A 21,003-nucleotide genomic window follows, 5' to 3' on the forward strand; every position below is an offset into this window, starting at 1 on the left:
CCGAAGACTAGGGGAATCCAGTTTGACGAGACAAGAAACCATCCCGAGTTTTGCCATTACCATCAGTACCGAGGGCACTCGACTAACAATTGCAGAGAGGTAAAAGACATTATACAACATTTGATCCGAGATGGGTACTTACGACAACGCCGACGTCTACCCATCCAGGCGCTCCCGTGCATCACGTGAGGATCGACCTAGGAACTCAGTTCACCTGAAATACCATTTCACACTCGGCAACCCAAAGGTTCAACTTAGGGACCTTCATTACTTCTAGAATCCACAAGAGAGATCGGGCGGGAAAAGAGATCCTTAGTTTAGCAAAACATTTGCCTATAAAACCCTGGATGATGCAACCGATCACCTACTCAGCAAAAGACGTCCCTTCAAACAGCCAAGCGCATGGATATCTCCTAGTAGTCACCTTGCTCATCGAGGAATGAGGGGTGAAAAGGATATTGATGGACAGTGGGAGATCAGTCGAGGTCCTATTTTACGACACATTTAATATGATAGAGCTATCTGATGACATTTTAATCCCTTCAACTTATCGTATCTACGGCTTCAACGGTACAATGACCGTGCTGAAGGGGGAAGTCACTCTTAGAGTTTCGGATGGACAGGGATATTGGGACACATTCACCACATTTTGTGTAGTAGATGTCGTATACCCCTATGAGGTAATTCTCGGCAGACCTTGGATCGTGGGTATCAAAGGGGTGGCATCGGAATACCATGATAAATTAAGGTTCCCATCTTACCGAGGGGTTGTGGAAGTATTAGGCGATCCCCAGGATACAAGACAATGTATGTAGTTGGATATTCAACAAAATGAAGAAAGGAGGTCAAGACAGCGCCGAGAAAAGAACAAAGCTAAGGAAGCTAAATCAGCGGAATAGTTGGAGAAGGGACTCTGACAAGCCATTGCGTCCTACAAAATAGTAGAGCAAGAAATTTTATAGCAATCAAAGGAGGTGACGTCGGTCGAAGAATCAAAGACCAATTTCTAGGCCTTAGAGACTACCCGACAAATCAACTTAGGGACCGAGGAGGAACCTAAGTTAGTGAAAATTGGAACCTTACTATCAGACGAACAAACATAACAACTAATAACCTTGTTAAAGGAACACTTGGATGTGTTTTTCCGGGCAAGTAACAAGAAAAAAACTAACTGGCGACGCAGCACCCCATCAAAGAAAATTGTTAAAAAGGATGAGGATGTTCAAACGAATTACAACCCAACATAAGGAGCACAATAGTGGCGCAGCACTACAAAAGACCTACCTATCCCTTCGGCGGAACTGATCCCGAACCATCTTTAATAGCAGCAGCAGCGGCTCGCTTCTTGTCCATGACCGCCTTCACACCTTATTTCACCTTGGAGACAAGCTCAGTATTAAACCTCTCCTTCTCGGCAGCAAGATCCCAAGTCAGTTGAGTCGATGTCGCCTCAGCAGTAGCTACATTCCCGGGCAATTGGGATTCCCTCGTCCTCAGCCGAAAAGTCTCTTCCTCCAAAGACTTCACTTTACCTTGTTCAACTACAGATGAGAAAAGACGGTTAATAACAGGGGCACTAACATCATAACATCAAAATGAAAACAAATATAACATATCACAACCAACAATACCTTCAAGCAAGGGAAAAAAAACTTTAACGGTTTCCTCGGACTTAAGTAAACTACACTCGAGGGCCTAGATCTTAGCAGTTAACTCGTTATAGTGATGTTTATTGAACTCATTGGAGGGGAAATGTTTTTTGTGGTCGCTCAAACTAGCCTTATGTCGATCATGAGCCAACTGCAGGCCCGACAACTGAGCCTGAACCCACTCCAAATTTCGGGACACCTCATCAACTTGTCGAAGTTTCTCCCTTAATTTTTGGTTAGACCTCTCAGCAGCATCTTTCTCTTTCAGTATCTGCTTACGATCAACATGTAAATCCCTAACCTGAAGTGTCAACCTACCACACTGACTTTCCAAGTTGTCAGCCAAAAACGTTTTATCGACAACAATCCCTTGGGCTCGAGACAAATTCATCCGAAGATTGTCTATTTCTTCTGGAACATACTCAAATCTCTGATATCGAAGTATCTCATCTCGAAGTTGCTCGAGATCGGCCTTCTGACGATCTATCTTATCGTCCTTATTCACGATTCTTTGGAGGAAATTGTCAACATGACTCAGCTCAATATCAAGTTTTCTATTTAACAAACGATATTCAGAAGCTGCATCGGCATCTATGCTAGACATCTCGGCTAACAAGATAATACTAAATTCAGGATATTGGAACTACGGAATCAATCATAGCTACTTAACTTTTGAATAAATACCTTGGGTCTCGGCCAGTCGTTTCTCTAACTCTCGGGCTCGCTCCTGCTCTTTCTTTAATTGGAGACGAAGACTCTCCTTTTCTGCTAGCTCCCTTCGCCTAAGAGCAACATCCAACAAATCCCTATTAGTAGCCTGAAAACATTATGAGCATTAACAACCATTCCACGTTATAAATGAACGGTTAAAGAAAAACAACTCTCCATCTGATCAAAAGTTCCCTTCAGACCAACAGAGTACAAAGACATGGCATTGATCGTCTGATCATCGGACAGAGAGGCAAAGTCGGGAGAAGTGAGAGCCCCTAGATAATTGCACTTCGGAACCGAGATAGTAAAGAAGGTAGTCCCACCGAGATCGGGGAGGAAATAAGAGGAGGAATATTTTCCAACAACTCGCCCTCAGGGACAACATTTTCTTCACCAGCACCAGACTTTTCTCTCGGCGTCGGATCCTCTTTCTCGCCCACACCACCAGTACTGTACTCCTCATCAAAAAGATATTCATCATCATCACCATCAGAAACAAGAAGCACAACACCATCGGCGAGGGTGACACTTCTACCATCAGATTGTTGTGGCATAACCTCCCCTGGGGAAGATTCATCGCCCTTCGATTCTTTTCCCTTCGCATTAGTCTTACCACTTACAACGGTAGAAGAAACATCAGAAGATTTCTGAGGCAACTTCCTCAGAAAATGAGACAAGGGAAGCCGATTGCCGGGGTCTTCACCATCAGTCGCCGAAACATTCTCCACATCTCCCCTATCAGCTTTCGATTTCTGCACATGAGTCTTCGTTAGATCCATTCAAGGAAACAAATATGGGAAAGTACATGTACTGTAGTTAGAGCAGTATATTCTTTACCTTCCCTGCCTCTCCCTCAATTCCTGTTCTAGGACCCCTATCCCTCTTCTTAGAAACCGAAGCCTTAAATTGATTGCTTTGAGACTGAGGCTGCAAAACAACAATAAATCAAAACATGACCCATCTAGATACCCGAGCCGACAAAGTCAAAACATACAAAACAACTTACCCGATCGATGTTCACCACCCAAATGGATAGGTCTCGGCTGGAGGAGGAAATCAGCCACTCAGAAGAGGACCATAAATAGCAAGAGGGACCCGATCCCAAGCAACATCACTGGTATGACGGGCGTGCTTGTTAGAAGTTCCTCTTTCTGGATCCTCATCCAACACCAACTTCTTAACACCCTCGAGGAGAGTCTTATGACGGGGAGGACTAGAAGCAAAACCAGCAAGATCACCATTAATGGAGGTTCCATTCCGATAGTTGGCAACAAAGCTGTCGGGGGTGTAGTCTCCCTACTCAGAAGGATCATAGGTCGACCAAGGAGCAGGAGTGTATCCGCCTCGTCCTCGCCTCTCCCACTCGTTTAGGAGACGAAAGGTGTTACCATTCCATTGAGATAAAGCACATGAAGGATGAATATTTGAAAGAGCTTCGTACATGAAGGGACGACTAGGATCGTACAACGGGAAGCGCAGCCCGATTTCCAGCTGACCTTTGGTAATGATGGTCGCCTCGGCCGAGTGAGGAAAGTTCACGACATCAGCTTTTTCCAAAACACCCTTTTGGCCCGATAAGAGTCTAATGTCATAACCATGGTGATCAAAATCATCTTTTAACTGTTGAATGAACTGTTCATCAGGCAAATCCTTGGGGACCCTCTTATCAGTCCTACATGAAAACGAAGGAGAACCGTCAGAAAGGATAAAATTAAGGGCGCCATAATCAGGATGAGAAGGGCTATCAACAATAAACAAAGAATCAACGGAAACACCGTCATCATCAGAAAAGGTATAAACGACACACCTCTTCTCTGTCATGGAGGGAGCCGAAGAATCCATGGAACCACTGTTGGGAAGAAACCTCGAATCAAAGAAGATAACAAACGGAAAAGGTCGCAACAGCAACAAGTGGAAAGTAATGGGAGGATCAAAGGATGACTGAAGCTCTCAAAGAATCAGAAAACGAAGAGATATCAGAGCATTAGTTGGAAGAAGAAACCAAGGAAAGAGAGTGCAACTTTTTGGAAATAGTAAAAGAGAAAAACCAAGGGTTTAAGACGTGAATTTATAGTCCCAATGATTGTAACCGGCGAAGAAGGTAGAAAGGTCATAAAGACGAGAGTAGTGGGAAATAACACGACGTGAAATATAACATGGCAACGGACGTGGAAGGTGAAGCAGTTTCTTCCCCTCGTGTCGATCACACGAGTGAAAGAAGGGGCATAAATGTAGGTGTAAATAATCCACAGGTCCAGGTGGAGAAATCCTAGGTAGTGAAGCATCGATAATAGGTGAAGTGCGAAACACCCAATCATCTTATTTGACCTTGGCGCGAGAAAAGAGACACCAAGGGAACCCGTGAAGACAATACGTGTAAAGGTCGGAAGTGACTGAAGAGATAGCCATCGAGTACAAGAGCAATAAATGCACTGACGAAGTAGTTGAGAAGATAAGAAGAATATGGTCGAAGTAAGACTCGACGAAACATATCAAGGGGGACATCGACAACATTCCTTAAGCAGACGACACCAGACAAGGGGACATCAGAAGAAAGTATGACTAAGCTCTCCCAAGAATCTCGGATGAAACCTTACTCTTAACCCGAGATGGATATCAAGAAAGATGTACCACAACTTACACTGTAACTTGGATGTATCATCACTTACGGCTATAAATAGAGAACTATATAGGGAGTTAAAGGGTAAGTAATCAGTGAAGGAGGAGAGAACACCAAGAGCTTAAGAGTGATAATCGTGAGTTTGTTAGAAGATACACCCTTTGTAACCTTGAATCAAGTAATAAGATCATCCATTTACCCCTGTGGACGTAGGTAATCATACCGAACCACGTATATCTTGTGTAATTGTGCTTTTCTTGCTTGTTACTGCATTAGGAGTGTGTATGTATATCTTTGGATGTAGTTGTAGAATTTTCCACATCTACACTGCATATATCTATGGAGGTGAATGAGATATCCAGTTAGTAAACATGTTAAATTATCATCACAGCTGGAGTCGCACCTAAGCTTGATGATGAAGGAAACAAAAGAGTTCATGATAAAGTGTAATATGATTACTGAGAGATGCACATATGAACTTTGTTTAAGTATGAGTTCTAGTATTTTGCTTTTGTGGTAGTCTGCATTGATGGATAAGTTGGTCGCACAAGATTTTAAAAAAATACTGCATAGTGCGATGGATACATAATGAATTGATGTCTTGTATTAGAGAAACTGCTGGTTGTGACAGACATCCACTGAGGTTAGCCAACCTAGTATTTATCACTGCCAGAAGGGGAGCATTAAAGAGTTGGTATACTAGTATTTGAACAGCTAGTGGTACAAATAAGTAGGAATTATCTATAGGTACCTATTATAGTGGTATCAGTTAGTGGCAGGTCCATTCACTAAAGCCTAGTAGTCTCACCTCCTATAGATAAATTTTCCGTATATACCTTGGGAATGAAAATTCCGTTCCAACTCAGGGATGGGCTATAGCCTGGATTGGTCCTTTCAAAGGCCCGATTATGGTGAAGTCGGTTGGACTAGAGGGTAGAGATCCATTAGCTGAGTTCTGCTTCTATAATATCTTTTCTTCTGTTGTCCAAAAATTTTGGGCAACTAAAAGAATATCGTCAACACCTTCCTTTCAAGGTAAGCTAGCTAGGGTTAAATACTGTTTGTTAACATATTTCGTTTTTATATACCATGTTTTTGTTTAATTATGTGCACGTGTATGTACAAATTTGTCGTTTGATTATATGTTTTTGCACTCAATTCAACCCACAGATGCAGATCTTGATGAGAAACCAGAATGGAAAGCTCATTATCTATCGTGAGGTTGAGAGATCAGACACTATTGAGAGCCATAAATCTAAGGTTCAACAGTATAGGAATCCCGGCAGACCAGCTACGTTTGCGGTTTGGTTGTTCTCTGTTGCAAGGTGGAAAAACTCTAGCCGACTATTAAAATCCAGAACGAGTCCTTTTGTTCATCTTGTCTTTGGTCTTTCATGTAAGAACTGTCCGGTCTGCGCTACTCCTGTGAAGAAGATATCCCCATCTTTGGTTCATGATAACCAAACCGTAGATTTCTTTAAACTGGCTTTCAGTCGCATCTGTTGGAAGCCATAAACCAAGTGACAGTAGTAGTTTACTTTTTCTATTAAAATTTGTGAAGAAATACACCAAGATAAAAGAAGATTCTTGTACAACAAAGCTGGAATAGCTCAGCTGGTTAGAGCGTGTGGCTGTTAACCACAAGGTCACAGGTTCAATCCCTGTTTCTAGCGTTTTTTGTTTGCATTTTAAAAACCTTTTTTGTTTGCATCTTTTTAGTTCAATAGAAATGGTCTCTATCCCATCTTGCCTTGTCTTCCAGCCAGAGAAGACTTTTTCTTGGGTTGACATTTACGATGACAGTTACTAGTACTACTAATTCTATCTAAATGAAACATGACTTTGACCATCAATGATCAATCCAAGACTAGATAGATAAAATGTACATCTAGCAATAATAATTCTCACCTGTCTTGTGAAGAGAGTCTCTGACTAGCTAGATATCCGTAATATGATTAAATTTCCCAACCATATATGGTGAGACTCAACCAAGACTTGACCCGAAATACAGGTTCCTAATTCCGCAAGGTCCTATGCGCTTTAAATGTAAAGACTTAAAAATCCTAACTACACTTGCCGGTTCATATTTATATCCCCAATGGTAGAAACATAATAATGTACATTTGTATTCTCTCTTCTCTTCTCTTCTCATCTCATTCCTCTTATGCAGTAGTACAATATTACATTACTTATAATTGTCTATCTAATTTTCTAATCGGAGGGTCTGAATCGCAGCCATGTTATCGGTCAAGAAGGTCTGTGTGCTGGTACTGGTATTGGTGTTTACGATTAATGGTGCTTTGTCAATATCGTTGATAGAAGAAGAAAAACATATTAATCATTTCTATCATGGTGATAGTTTTGTTTACATGAATTTTAAAAATGCAGCTTCTAATCTGAGTTTCGGTAATGGCGCAGCAGCTATCACACCCAACAGATTACTGAGATTAACCAATAACACACATCAAATTGGTCATGCTTTTCATTCTCGTCCACTACGTTTCAAGAACAATACTAAACAAAATTCATCATCCGAAACTAAGAATTCAAGTTCTGGTGGTGGTAATGTTCTTTCCTTCTCTACTTCATTCATCTTTTCTATAATAAAAGAAAATCCACGGGCGGTAGATGCAGGTTTAACTGGTCAAGGGATTGCTTTTGTTCTTGCACCTCAACCAGAGTTGCCTGGAGTAATGGGAAACGGATATTTAGGCTTGTTTAATTCGTCAAACAATGGAAACTCAACCAACCATGTTCTTGCTGTCGAAATAGACACCGTTTATAATAAAGAATTCGATACCATCAATGGTGACCATGTAGGAATTAATATCAATGGCATAAGATCTGTTATAGCTTCACCTCCAGGGTACTACACCGATGGCAATGGTGGGAGTCGCAAACTTGGCCTTACAAGTGAGGATCGGATTCAAGTTTGGATAGAATATGATGGTGTAGGAATGAAACTTAGCGTGACGTTAGCTCCAATTACAGTGCCTAAACCAGATATTCCTCTATTGTATTACAAGCACGATCTTTCCGATATTCTCTTAGATTCGATGTACGCTGGCTTCTCATCATCTACTGGTTCTGTTCCAGTATCATATTACATATTGGGATGGAGTTTTGAGATTAACAAAAGAGAGACTGATGACCGAAATGCAAAAATCTTTGGAGTAGAGCTTCCAATTATTATCCCCGTTTTCGTGTTACTATTTCTCATTGGAGTCGTATTCGTTGTATTAAAAATTAGGAGTGAAAAGCTTGCAGATGTAGCGGTGGAGGATTGGGAACTAAATCATGGAAGGCTGAGGTTCTCATACAAAGATTTATACATTGCGACTAATGGCTTCAAAGAGAAAGAACTTCTTGGAGTTGGCGGCTTCGGAAGGGTCTATAAAGGCATATTGCGAACTTCAAACACCAAAGTTGCTGTCAAAAGAATCTCCCATGACTCGAAACAGGGAATCAGGGAATTTATATCAGAGATCATTAGCATCGGTCACCTTCGGCACAGGAACTTGGCACACCTCTTGGGTTATTGCAGGAGAAACAGTGAACTTCTATTGGTGTATGATTATATGCCTAATGGAAGTCTGGACAAGTTAATTTTTCGCCATTCAGATTCAACCTCAATAACCCCAGTTCTCAGCTGGAACCAGAGATTTCAAATCATAAAAGGTGTAGCTTGTGGGCTGGTATATCTGCATGAAGAGTGGGAACAAGTAGTGATTCACAGAGACATCAAGGCCAGTAATGTTCTACTAGATGGAGAAATGAATGCAAGGGTAGGTGATTTCGGTCTTGCGAGATTGTACACTCGCGGAACCAAGTTTCAGACGACCAAGGTTGTTGGCACACTGGGTTATATAGCACCAGAAATGAGTAGAACGGGTAGAGCAACAACTTGCTCAGATGTTTTCTCGTTTGGTGCCTTGTTGCTTGAAGTTGCTTGTGGTAGGAGACCAGTAGAACTGAATAAATCCGAGATGGAAGAGGGTGAAGTTCTTGTCGATTGGGTCTTAAATTGTTGGAGAAGCGGTGACATATTACAGACAACTGATTCAAATTTATTGAATGAATATGTAAAAGAAGAAATGGAAATTGTATTGAAGTTAGGATTATTATGTTCACGTATTGATCCACAGGCTAGACCAAGCATGAGACAAGTGATGCAATATTTAGAAGGACATTTGCCTCTGCCTGATACTGATCTGTGGGCGCTTAATCTCGGCACATTGTTGATGTCAACGAGTACTGGTGAGTGCCGAAGCTGTGCAGAAATCTCGATGAATCGATCATCATCAGCTCTAGGTTCTGTCCTCTCTGGGCCTCGCTGATTTTTGTTTAATTCAGCTAGATATGTATGTATTGGTAATAGTCACTATAAATATGTATGTATTTGCTAATAGTAATAATAGGAATCCAGCCAGACTTCTGCAAATCTTCAATATCATCAACTGGTTTCTAAAATGTTGCTTGTCAAGTCAACAGTTGACTCTGGTAACTAGTACCGTTGATTATTGGCGAACGTCTCTGTTGCCCAAAGCTCAAGACATTGACTCATTCATTTGAGTCTCTCTTATCAATACTGAAGTTAGAGAATTGAACAGAAAAATAAGAAGCAAACATGCCAGGCCTTTGTCAACATGGAGTTATTGTGATTAGGCTAATTATATTTTTTACTGCAACGGAAAACATGACGTCAGGGCTCTGTCAAGATGCCCTATACAGTGGTCACAAAGCTAATCTTCATACAAATGATGCATATCACTTCCTTTGGACTACAAGCACACATTTGTGTGTCCCTTGTCTTTAGAAAAGGAAACAGATGAAGCAGTACTGACATGATTTCTTGGTTCTGGCCTTGTATTAGTAGTGGAAAAATATATCAATATTCTGCATCTCCCTTTCAAGGTAAGCTAGGTTACTTTTATCAAATTTCAATCATCGACTGATTTCGTATTCTGTTTTTTTAATGAATACTCTTGGTTGATGAATCTTGTATGTTGTAGTTGCGGAAAATCTTACAACTACAACCTTTGTAACGATAATAACACAAATCTTAAGCTATATGGATAAATTCAAACATTAATGATATTATTCATCACTTTAACACTAATATGATCTTCTCTTAAACTTTATATCGGATGTATGGTGCTCTTACAATGGATTCAAGCTGAGTTTGTATACAACAATGAAGAAAATACAAGATGAAGACTAAGTTCTAATAACTTCCTTTTCTCTATGATAACTTCCTTAGCTTATCTATCTCAATTGATCTCTCTATCCTCTCTATCATTTTTGAGCCCTTATATAGGAAAATAGATCAATAGAAGACGATCATGGTTCACGTGCAAGATCTCAGTTGACTGATTCTATTTCAGTTTGTCTTATTTGTAAGGCTTTTGAGAACTGTCTCTATCTGTCGCGATGCTTCTTAGTCCTTCGTGCTTCTTCTGACAGAGTTGGTGATCGTATTACTATTCTTCGTGCTCTTCCTTTGTTATCGCGTAATTGTTTTCTTAAGGTTGTTTTAATGAGAACGAAGTTGCATCTTTATCTTGTCTGATATTTCGCCCCTACATATGCAGTATGCTACGATTAGAAGCTAATCTAATGAGCTACTGAATGTTAATTTTTATTTTTATGTGTAGTAGTATAAAATCCTATTACTACACAAAAAATTTATCTATCAAACTAAGAAGACATTACGAAGAACACTTATAAATAGTTTTAGTAAGTATAGAAATCAATACAAAGATGATAGATAAAACTCTAACTTGGGAAACAAATAACTTTCTCTCTCCTAAAGTTCTATCTCCACTCTCAAAAAGATTTCTCTTCACCACAAGGGTGGCTGGTCCTATATATAGGGATTTTACATAGTGGAGGACAGCTAACAAAGCCCCTATTTTCGGATCTTGCATGCGATGTCTTCGCACCCATGTATCCGGTCTTCTCGCACGTGCTCCTCAACTTCGTACAGATTCCACACTTCACCCGTGACTTTGTGATGTCACTGATTCCGTCATTTAAGATATGCTACGTGCGAAATCCGTTCGCTCCTTAGTAACTCAGTTGTCTCGCATGATTATTCACTTGTGCGGTATTTAACCCCTATATTTTTCCTTTTCTCTTATCGATTTTAATTATGGAAAGAGAGATGAGAGAACTGTTTTCATTATCTTCTTCGTACCCTTTATGCGATTTTTCGCACTTTGTCAACTTTTCATCTTCTCTCTTAACCGACAAGTTTCCAGGTTTTACATGTAACCGTTCACACGTCCTCACATCTGCACTTTTCGCTGACACGTCATCCTCCTTTACTTGGTACAGCCGGTTATCTTCTTCCTTATTTAACCCCCTTTGAGAGAGAGAGAGACTTTCTTTTATAGTTCACCTTCTTCTCCAAACCTTTTCGGATTTTCTTCCCCTTCCAATCCTCGGTTTCTTTTCTTTTGTTCTTATTTGAACTTAATGGATTCTCCTCAAAGGTTCGTCTTATCTATTTTGTTATGCCTTTTGTGGGGTATGTCTTGTTTTTGTTGTTGTCTGTAACTGTGAGCCGCCATTATTGATCTGCTGTTGTTTTCCATCCATTGTTATTTATGCTATGGTTATTCATAATTCCTATACTGGTATTGTTACAGCGAAACCGCTTCCGCTGGAACTCGTTTCACCGTTCCAAACCCTAACTCCTCTCCAGGGAGCGAAAATGAAAAATCTCTCAAGAGGAAGCCTTCGCATGACAAGGTACTAAGAAACACCTTATTCTTTTTAAACAATATTGTTGCCTCCGTTTCTTATCTGCATTGTTATTCGAAGGCTGATGCGAGAGAGAAAGAGAAGAAGCCCAAAAGGAGTAAGAAACCTCCTGCTATTGATACTCGCATGGCCCTCCCGAGTTTCAAAAAGAAGTCTAGTTCTTCTCAACAAGTGCCCTCTGGTGAGACTGTCTCTGTTGTTTGGGTAAGTGTGACCGCTTCCCATCAGGCAACTACTACCACATCTTCATCGTCCCTCATCTCTCCTCCAGCGAACATCATCGTCGGTTCATCATCTCATTCCCCTACTGAGAATACCTGTAAGGATCTTATTATTTCAACTTCGCCACCTCTCTTTTCTTTTCCACCAACAACTTCTACCTCTATGGAACTAGCTTCGGTGACTCAGGCCATAACTTCTACTACTGAAGAAGTTGTTGCATATATGCTAGACATTCCTATTACTACTCCTTCGGCTACTCCCGTATCTGTGGATCACTCCGTCTCCTCTGTTTAGGATGCTGCTGCCGCTATTTCTTCAATGAGCACTGTTCTGACTACTTCTCCTCTTCGCGCAACTGCTACTTCTCAAGTGAAATTTGTCACTCCTGAGGCTGGTGCCTTTGATGCTTCTGGTTCATGGGCTGGGCGTCTTCTTGATATTGTTCAGCTCGCACGCTCATCCTCCAATGACCCATCTCAACTTCGCTTGTGCGAGTATCTCATCAAACTGTTGGGCAATTCTTCTTAGGATAAATCGGACAGGAGCGAGATCTTCGCTCAAATGGACTCATCCATGAATGCTGTGTTTGATTGTTTGGAATCCCGTCGCCGCTTTATTCAAGCTGAAGGTTTTGCAGAATCTAGCTCTATAATTCGTGAGCTTACCCGTTAGGAAGCCCAGTTGAGAGCTAATGTTCATGCTGGGGAGGTTACAGCCGAGAAACTTCGCAGCAAGAATCAAGATCTTAGAGGTATATCCTACTTCCTTTTACTCATTTTGTGATTCTATTACATCTTTCTCTTTCTATTTATCCGTCGGCCTTTTCCCTTCTTTGCCTCTGTTCGTGCGAACATATAGATTTGTGCCAAAAGCGAGTTATGGAGAGACATGAGTTCCAACATTCTACTGAGGATGCTAGTGCAGAGCATAAAGAGCTGCGACATCATTTGAATCTACTGCTTAGTGATCGCTCGTACTTAGTTGATCAAATCGATAATTGGAAGAATGAAAATCATGACCTTAGTACTCAGTTTGACTCCCTGAACTCCCAAATATCCCATATTTCTGGGCTTTTATATGACACTAATTTAAGTAATCAAACTTTATCAGAGAAAAATCGCACCCTTGTGAGAAAGAATCAATCCCATTTGAAGGAGAAGACGAATTATACCGAGCAATACCTTGCTCTTCGACGAACCTGTACTGAAGAAGAGGAATCTCTTCGTTCTCTGAGGAATCGATATGATAGAGATATAAGGAGAGTGTCCTTAGAAAATGGGAAGGTTATAAATAACAAGGTGAAAATGACCGTCGAAATGAAGAAGCTTCGCGAACAACACACTAGGTTGGAAAACTCGCATGATATCTTGAAGAAGAAGAAACATTCCTCTCTTGCTAAAGATGAGAATAAGATTCGCTTGCGTCTTGAAGGCTTGATAGGTGATGACTTTGATAAACACTTGGAGGTTATGAGAAGTAGTAGTCTGGCCCTTTCTCAGTATTATCTTTCTCAGATGGAAGGTAGTCGCACCAAGATGACTACCTTTAATTGTATTTTTAGATTCTTTCGAATGTTGCTTCTTTCATGCGGCTTCCAAGCTAACTCTAGTATTCTTTGTTTTCGCAGTTTCTGATAAGGCCAACTAACTCCTTGTTCAAAAGCTGAGGTCTGATTTGGCTAAATCTCGCAAGGATGTTAGGGATCTCTCCTCTATGCTTTCATCTTCTCGTGATAGGGCGGAGAGGAGATAAATATATCTTGAGAAGCTGATGAGAATTTATGTCAAGAATGCTCAGAAGGATGTCGCACGTGATGCTCATCTTCAGGCTAAGGATTATGCTGATGGGATATGTATCACCAATTCGCTGCCTCTGGACGAAGTTGAACCTCTCGACATTTCTGAAAATGAAGTTATTCCACAGCCTGATAGAGACTATGATTATGTCAGCTGTGACGAGGAAATCCCTCTTCCTGGAGATCAACCTGAGGGAGATGGTGCTGGCGGCAATCTTCTTGATGTACCAAATGCTGAAGCTATTCCTCATGTTGAAGCTCAAGCTATTCCACATGCTGAACCTTCTGCGAAGGCCTCTATTCCAAGTTCTCCTCCTGTTGCAGAGATTGAAGCCATTGATTCACATGATGGAATTTCTCTGAATGACCCTTAACTTCATTCTATTTTTGAGCTTTTTTGGGTCTCACTTCTTTTGTTTTTTGCTGCACATTTAAGGAAAGACAAATTTGTTTCTAAAGGTTATTTTCTAAGCATGCAATTCTACAAATTATTTTCTAAGTATGCGAGAAATATTTTCTAATCATGCGAATAATACTTTCTTTCTGTAATTCCCATACCTGCCTCTATTATTAGTATGTTAGATAATGACCTGTTCATGGATTTATGAGAAAGATGAACTGTTGAAGATATTACTTGTGCGAATATAGGATATTAATTATCTGAATATAAAACTTTATTCATGCTGATGTAAGATATAACGAACATGTGGTAATATGTATGCGAATATGTAAATATGTTTTATATGAACACAACCCCTTTTAGAAAACAATTTTTTTTATGACATGGGCATTTATTTAGGTCTCTTGGTGTTTGATAGTGAGGTCTTATTGAGCCTTCCTAAATAGAGGTCTTAATCAGCCTCTCCTGGTGATATGGCTTATCTTTGCCTCAGGATATCGTTTTGGCCATGCGATAGAGTCGCAGGAAGTCTTTACGTTTTCGCGTATTGACCCATTGACCCTACCTTATCATATTTCGTATTATTGCCTTTGCAAGATATGTGAATATGCATTAATACGACAAGCCTATTTACTCCCATAATTAAAATCCTTGTGATATTAACGTCTTTGACACAATTAAGATCCCTAGTGGAGGGTGCCGTCCTTATCTTCCCCCTGGTTGGCCCTTCAAGGAGACGTACCCCTACCGGTTTGGGTGGGCTCCTCCCATCCAGTGATGCAATAACCAGTTGATTTCGCGGTCTCTTATCTATTACATATGTGGCTTATGGTTTTGAGACCACACCCTAGGTGGGGTTTCTTGAGGACTGAGTGTATCATTGCCAAGACTTGCTAAGAGCGGCGAGGTAGGCTCCAGACGCCCCCAACACCGTTAGCTCAACCATGTACCGCGACGCTCTGGTCGAGTTTCTACACTCCATAATAGAGAACTTAGTACCTTAGCCTTTCGACTAAGGAGGCTCTACTAGATAGGCTTTGATTTCTCCACCACCTTCCATGACTCAGATCCCAGGGATGGTATGGATTTCGCCTGAGCCATGCATTACCAGTTTTTTCCCCAATTATGACGCGCGTTAGGGCTTATTTATTTTTCCTCTTGCACAGGTGAAAACTAGGGTGCACGCTATAATTGGTTACCCAGCCTCCCTAGTTAGAGGTTTTAAATTTTATTGCCCCCAATTGAGGTCTTATTTTGAGGTCTTATCATTGCCTTTTTCTTCTATTTGTATTTTTATAGATCATTGTTTTGAAGGGTGAAAATATTTTCTTTCTATTCATAACTTCGCGCATACATTATTAGATCGTCTCTTCTTCTTTCGGACACATTACTCTATTAAACCTCCTATGGATAATATTTTTTAAGGTACAATCTATTCCATGGATGATGGGGCCTTCTCCCAACATCCTTTCCATCCTTGTCCATCAACTCGTACGCTTCATTTCCTACAATTCGCTTGATTATATATGGGTCGTCCCACTTCTTCTCCAGTTTTCCATCTCCTCCCTTTTGATAAGATGGTATTTCTCTTAACACCAGCTCACCTGGTTGAAATTCCCTTGGTTTGACATGCTTGTTGTATTCCCTTGCCAATCTTTTGTGATAGTTCTCCATGTGTTGCAAAGAAGCCTCTCTAGTTTCCTCCAAGTCATCCAACTTTGCTAGCATCAGGCTTGTGTTTAGATTTTATCCCAAGCTTCTTTCTTTGTCGTTGGTATGATGACTTCGGTTGGTAGTAAAGCCTCCACTCCATACGTTAAACAGAATGGTGACATTCCCGTTGCTTCTCTTCGTATTGTTCGATATGCCCATAAGACATTGTGGATCTGCTCGCACCATCCTTTGTTGGGCCCTTCTAACTTCTTCTTTAGTATATTCGCAAGCGTCTTGTTAGTTGCCTCATCCTGCCCATTACTTTGTGGATATAATGGAGTTGATTTTCTAATCTAGATCTTGAAGGCATTTAACAGCATTTCTATGTTCTCACCCTCGAACTGTTTTCCATTATCAGACACCAATTGCACTGGGATGCCAAATCTGCAGATGATATTCTCGAATATGAATGTAAAGATGTCCTTATAACGTATATGTTGGACTTCCTTTGACCCTCACCATTTTGTGAAATAATCCGTTGCGACAATTAAATATCTTCTTTGGCCTGACCTTGGTATGAATGGTCCCACGGTATCTACGCCCCACCTTGCGAATGGCCAAACACTGGTTGATGAACTTAAGTTCGCGCCTGACGCATGTATTCTGTTTCCATGCCTTTGACATTCATCGCACCGTCTAGATACTTCCCTCGCGTCTTCATGCATGTGTGGCCAGTAGTACCCATGTATCTTTGCCTTGTATGCCAATGATCTTCCTCCGGTATGATCTCCTACATCTCCATAATGTGTTGCCTTTAGTATTTCTATTTATTCTTTTCGCGTCAAGCATCTGAGCGAAGGCCCAAGGAATGATCTTCGGTAAAGTACTTTTCCTTTCTCCAAGTATGAATGAAGCTGCAATCACCAATTTTCTTCGTTTCCCTCCTTTTCTCCATCTTCATCTTCTATCATCATTACATTTGCTTATCCTTCCTTTTTGATTGATGACAGGCAAAGTGTTGTAATCTTTATGTATCGTACGGTCGGATCTACCAGCATTGACGCGAGAAATGCCAAAGCGTCTGCAAATCTGTTTTCTTTCCGGCATATGTGTCTCCACTCCATGTTTTTTTATTTTTGTTGATAATTTTTCCGCGAACATCTTGTATTTCTGTAATGAAGGATCATTCGTGTTGTATATCCCCAATATCTAGTTGATCACTAGTTCTGAGTCACTGGTTATTCTGACGTCATCTAATTCCATTTCCACTTCCAATCGCAGCGCATGCATTACTCATTCGTACTCTGTTTCATTGTTTGTTGATGCGAAATCCAGCCTGAATGAATATGCCATTCTTGCCCCAGATGGCGATATAATTACTATTCCTATTCCATTTCCTTCTCCGTTTACGGATCCATCAACTACTATCTCCCACCTTTTTGAATTTCATTATCTTAATAGATTTTGTGGGTTCCCTTGTTCTTCACCTATCTTCATCGTGTCTTCTACACTCTCATTCCTCCAAGGGGAACTCTGCCAAAAAGGCTGCAATAATTTGTGATTTTACTGATGATAATATCTCATATTTGATTTGGAATTCTCCCACCTGTGTGTTCCATGTTTCTATTCTCCCAGGCCGTTTTGAATTCTTCATCACAGATTCAATTGGTACTTTTGTAAGATTTCTGATTTTATGGGCTTGAAAATACGTGCGAAGCTTTTGAGTTGCATATACCAGTGCGTGAATGAGTCTTTCAATCTTCGTATAATTCTTTTCTGCTGCATTGTAGGTTTAGATTATGTAATAAATCGGTTTCTCGACTCCTCCATCTATGTGAAGTAATGCTGCACTTAATGCATGTGGTGCCGAGGCCAAGTATAATAGCATCTCCTCTCCTGGTTCAGCTTTCTGCAAAATAGACACGTTCATTAAGTAATTCTTTATGCCTTGTAACACCTTTTCGCATTCGGCTGTCCATTCGAACTTGGCTCCTTTCTTTAGAATGCTAAAGAATTGCTTCCATTTATCTTAAGAGCAGGACATGAACCGTCCCAACGAGGCTAAAAGTCCATCAGATTTTGCACATCTTTCAATGTCGCGAACTGCTTGCACTTTCTATGGGTCTACTTGTATTCCTTTTTCTGATACAATATATCCTTGGAATTTCCCTGATGCCACTCCGAAGATACATTTCGCATGGTTTATCTTCATTTTACACTGCCGCATTCGCGCAAATATTTCTTCCAAATGAGTTACATGATTTTCGATTTCTTTGCTTTTCACTAGCATGTCATCAACATACACCTCTAAAGTTTTGTGAATCCATTCTGCGAATACCTTTTCAACCATTCTCTGGTACGTCGCACCAACATTTTTCAATCCAAAAGGAATTCTAGTGTAACAATATAATCCTCTAGGTGCGAAGAAATCCGTGTGCTCCTGATCTTCTTCTGCAATGGAATTTGATTGTATCCTTTATACCCGTCCATAAATGTCAATCTTTTATATCCGAAGGAAGCCTCTACCATTTGTGGTATATCTGGTAATGGATAGCTGTCTTTTGGATATGCGTTGTTCAAATCGCTGAAATAGATGCAAATTATTATCCCTTTGTTCTTCTTCGGCACCACCACCATGTTTGATATCCACTCCGGGTATTTTGCTGGTCGAATTATTCATGTGTCTAGCATCTTCTGTAACTCCGCTTCTATTTGCGGATGGTATGTGGTTGTTATTTTCCTTATTCTTTGCTTGAACGGTCGCACATCCTTCCTGATGTCTAACCTGTGACATGTGATATCAGGATCCATCCCTGGCATTTCATCCATGTCTCATGCGAAGACATCATTGTATTTTCGCAGAAGGTTTATTGTCTGCTCTTCTTCTTCAGCATCCATTCCTGTCCCTATCCTTATCATTCTGGGATCCTCCTCAGTTCCTATGTTTATTTCCTTGGTTGGCTCCGCTGGAACAAAGTTTGCTTTAGGTTCGCTTAACGGGGATGTTTCTTTTATTTCTCTTGCTGGTGCGCCTTCATCTTCTGGGATTTCGGTCGGTATGCCTCTTCCTTCTTCCGCTCGTATCATGTACACCCTAATTTCTTTCTCCTTTCTTGACTGCTTCGCCTTTCTCCAGTTATCTTTTCTCTTCTTATCTCTGCCTTCATAATTCTTCGCATCTAGCTGATAGGAGGCACTGGATCTTTCTGAATCTCCTACAATCTCTCCTATTCCGCTCGGCATTGGGAAACGTAAACATCGGTGCAAGGCAGATGCCACTTTTTTATGCCGTGTAGCCATGGTCTTCTCAATATCATATTATACGATGATTCCACATCCACCACGCATAGTGTTACCTTCACCTCTATTTATATGCTAATTACCTCCCCTTTCGGGTTTGTTATGGCTTTCTTGAAACCATGTATGTTGTATGTAGTTGGTAGTAAATCCGTATCATTGTACCCCATCTCCTTGAACGGGTGATAGAACAAGATGTCGGCTGAGCTCCCGGTATTTATCAAAGTTTTTTCTATCTTCCATTCCTCTGAGCTTTCCGCACCGCCATTCTTTATCATTCTTCGCGCCGGTACAGTTATTACCAATGGATCTGTTCGCCCCCAGCTTCTGTATGGTATGTCATCTGCTTTAAACATGATCTTATGCTTTTGCCACTCGTGTAAGGGAGACATCTTTCCGGTCGTCGAAATCTTCCTTCCTTCGTTATCACGCTCGTGGATCTGTCTGGTGATTCCTGCACTGAAATCCATAGTATTTATACATGACTTTGTTATCATATTGCACCATAGACGTTTGCTTCCTTTTTCTGCTTCGACATTCTTTATTATTTCTCTAAATCTATTCACTCCCTGCATTATATATATGCTTGTTCGCTCCTCTTATCACATCAATTGGTTCTTCTTTCTTTTACATGTAAGCAGCCTCAACTTGAAATCTATGGATAACTCCTCTAACTATTTCTATGAAAATCTTTTTCAGATCTGCAAACTTTTCTTTTCAAAAGGGGATTTATAGCCTCAAAGATTATTCTATAAAACGGCTTTCTTAATTGAAAACTGTGCTTTTAATGAGTGACTCCAAATATTTTACTTTCACAAAAACAATTAAACTTCAAAACAAGAACAATAAGAAACTTCACTTTAAAAGAATTTTTTTAAAACATAAACCTAAACTAAAATTTTCACAAACAAGTTCAATCCAAATCCCGAGCTGTATTCTAGCGCCAAAATGTAGTAGTAGAAAATCCTACTACTATACCCCTTAAACAATCTATCTATCAAACTAAGAAGACATTATGAAGAACACTTAGAAATAGTTTTATTAAGTATAGAAATCAATACAAAGATGATAGATAAAACCCTAACTTGGGAAACAAATAACTTTCTCTCTCCTAAAATTCTATCTCTACTCTCAAAAAGATCTCTCTTTACCACAAGGGTGGTTGGTCCTATATATAGGGATTTTACATATATAGTGGAGGACAGCTAATAAAACCCATATTTTCGGATCTTGCATGCGATATCTTCGCACCCATGTATATGGTCTTCTCGCACGTGCTCCTCAACTTCGTACAGATTCCACACTTCACCCGTGACTTAGTGACGTCACTGATTCCGTCATTTAAGATATGCTACGTTCGAAATCCGTTCGCTCCTTAGTAACTTAGTTGTCTTGCATGATTATTCACGTGTGCGGTATTTAACCTCTACATTATGTCCATGCGTTTACCCTAGCTATGATTCTATGCGATGATCTAAATGTTTCATTCAATTCAATTTACAGAAGCTCAACTTTATAAGGTTCAAGGCAGGAAAGGATTAGTGGCATACCAGCCACGTCTGGTTTTTGCTGGTTCTCAGTTGTGAGATCGTGAAACTATAAAATTGAGGCTCAGTCTTTCAAGTCAACTTTAAAAAAAAAAGAAAAAGGAAAAAAAGGAGTTCTATGATCTATTGATGGCAAGTCCTACGATAGATTATGCTCTTACAAGGAACCGGAGAACTTATTTCTGGAGCATGTACTTTGTTGTGCATCAGTTATTAGATGCCGTTCTTCCCCAAAAAAGTAGGCTATGTACTTTAATTTTGTGAATTAAACCTTTTGTTCTCGTAAACATCATCCATATGATATGGCGCTCCCTAATTGGGCGGGATAGAAAAAAATAGTCACA

General features: G+C 40.4%; 1 protein-coding gene and 1 non-coding gene across 2 annotated transcripts; both read left to right on the forward strand.

The window, feature by feature from the left end:
• Positions 1-6,579: 6,579 nt before the first annotated feature.
• Positions 6,580-6,653, forward strand: TRNAN-GUU. The gene has a single exon. It is a non-coding gene; the product is annotated as a tRNA-Asn (tRNA).
• Positions 6,654-7,217: 564 nt separating this feature from the next.
• On the forward strand, positions 7,218-9,317 carry LOC113271919 (L-type lectin-domain containing receptor kinase IV.1-like). Its single transcript, XM_026521843.1, has one exon. It carries the CDS (start codon positions 7,218-7,220, stop codon positions 9,315-9,317), a length of 2,100 nt encoding a protein of 699 aa, XP_026377628.1.
• The last annotated feature ends 11,686 nt before the right edge of the window (positions 9,318-21,003 follow it).

The sequence above is a fragment of the Papaver somniferum genome, chromosome 4, assembly GCF_003573695.1.
Source record: "Papaver somniferum cultivar HN1 chromosome 4, ASM357369v1, whole genome shotgun sequence".
Classification (NCBI taxonomy): domain Eukaryota; kingdom Viridiplantae; phylum Streptophyta; class Magnoliopsida; order Ranunculales; family Papaveraceae; genus Papaver; species Papaver somniferum.

What these genes read in the sequence shown, in the direction of transcription:
- LOC113271919 (XM_026521843.1), top strand. Translation starts at nt 7,218, where the DNA reads ATGTTATCGGTCAAGAAGGTCTGTGTGCTGGTACTGGTATTGGTGTTT.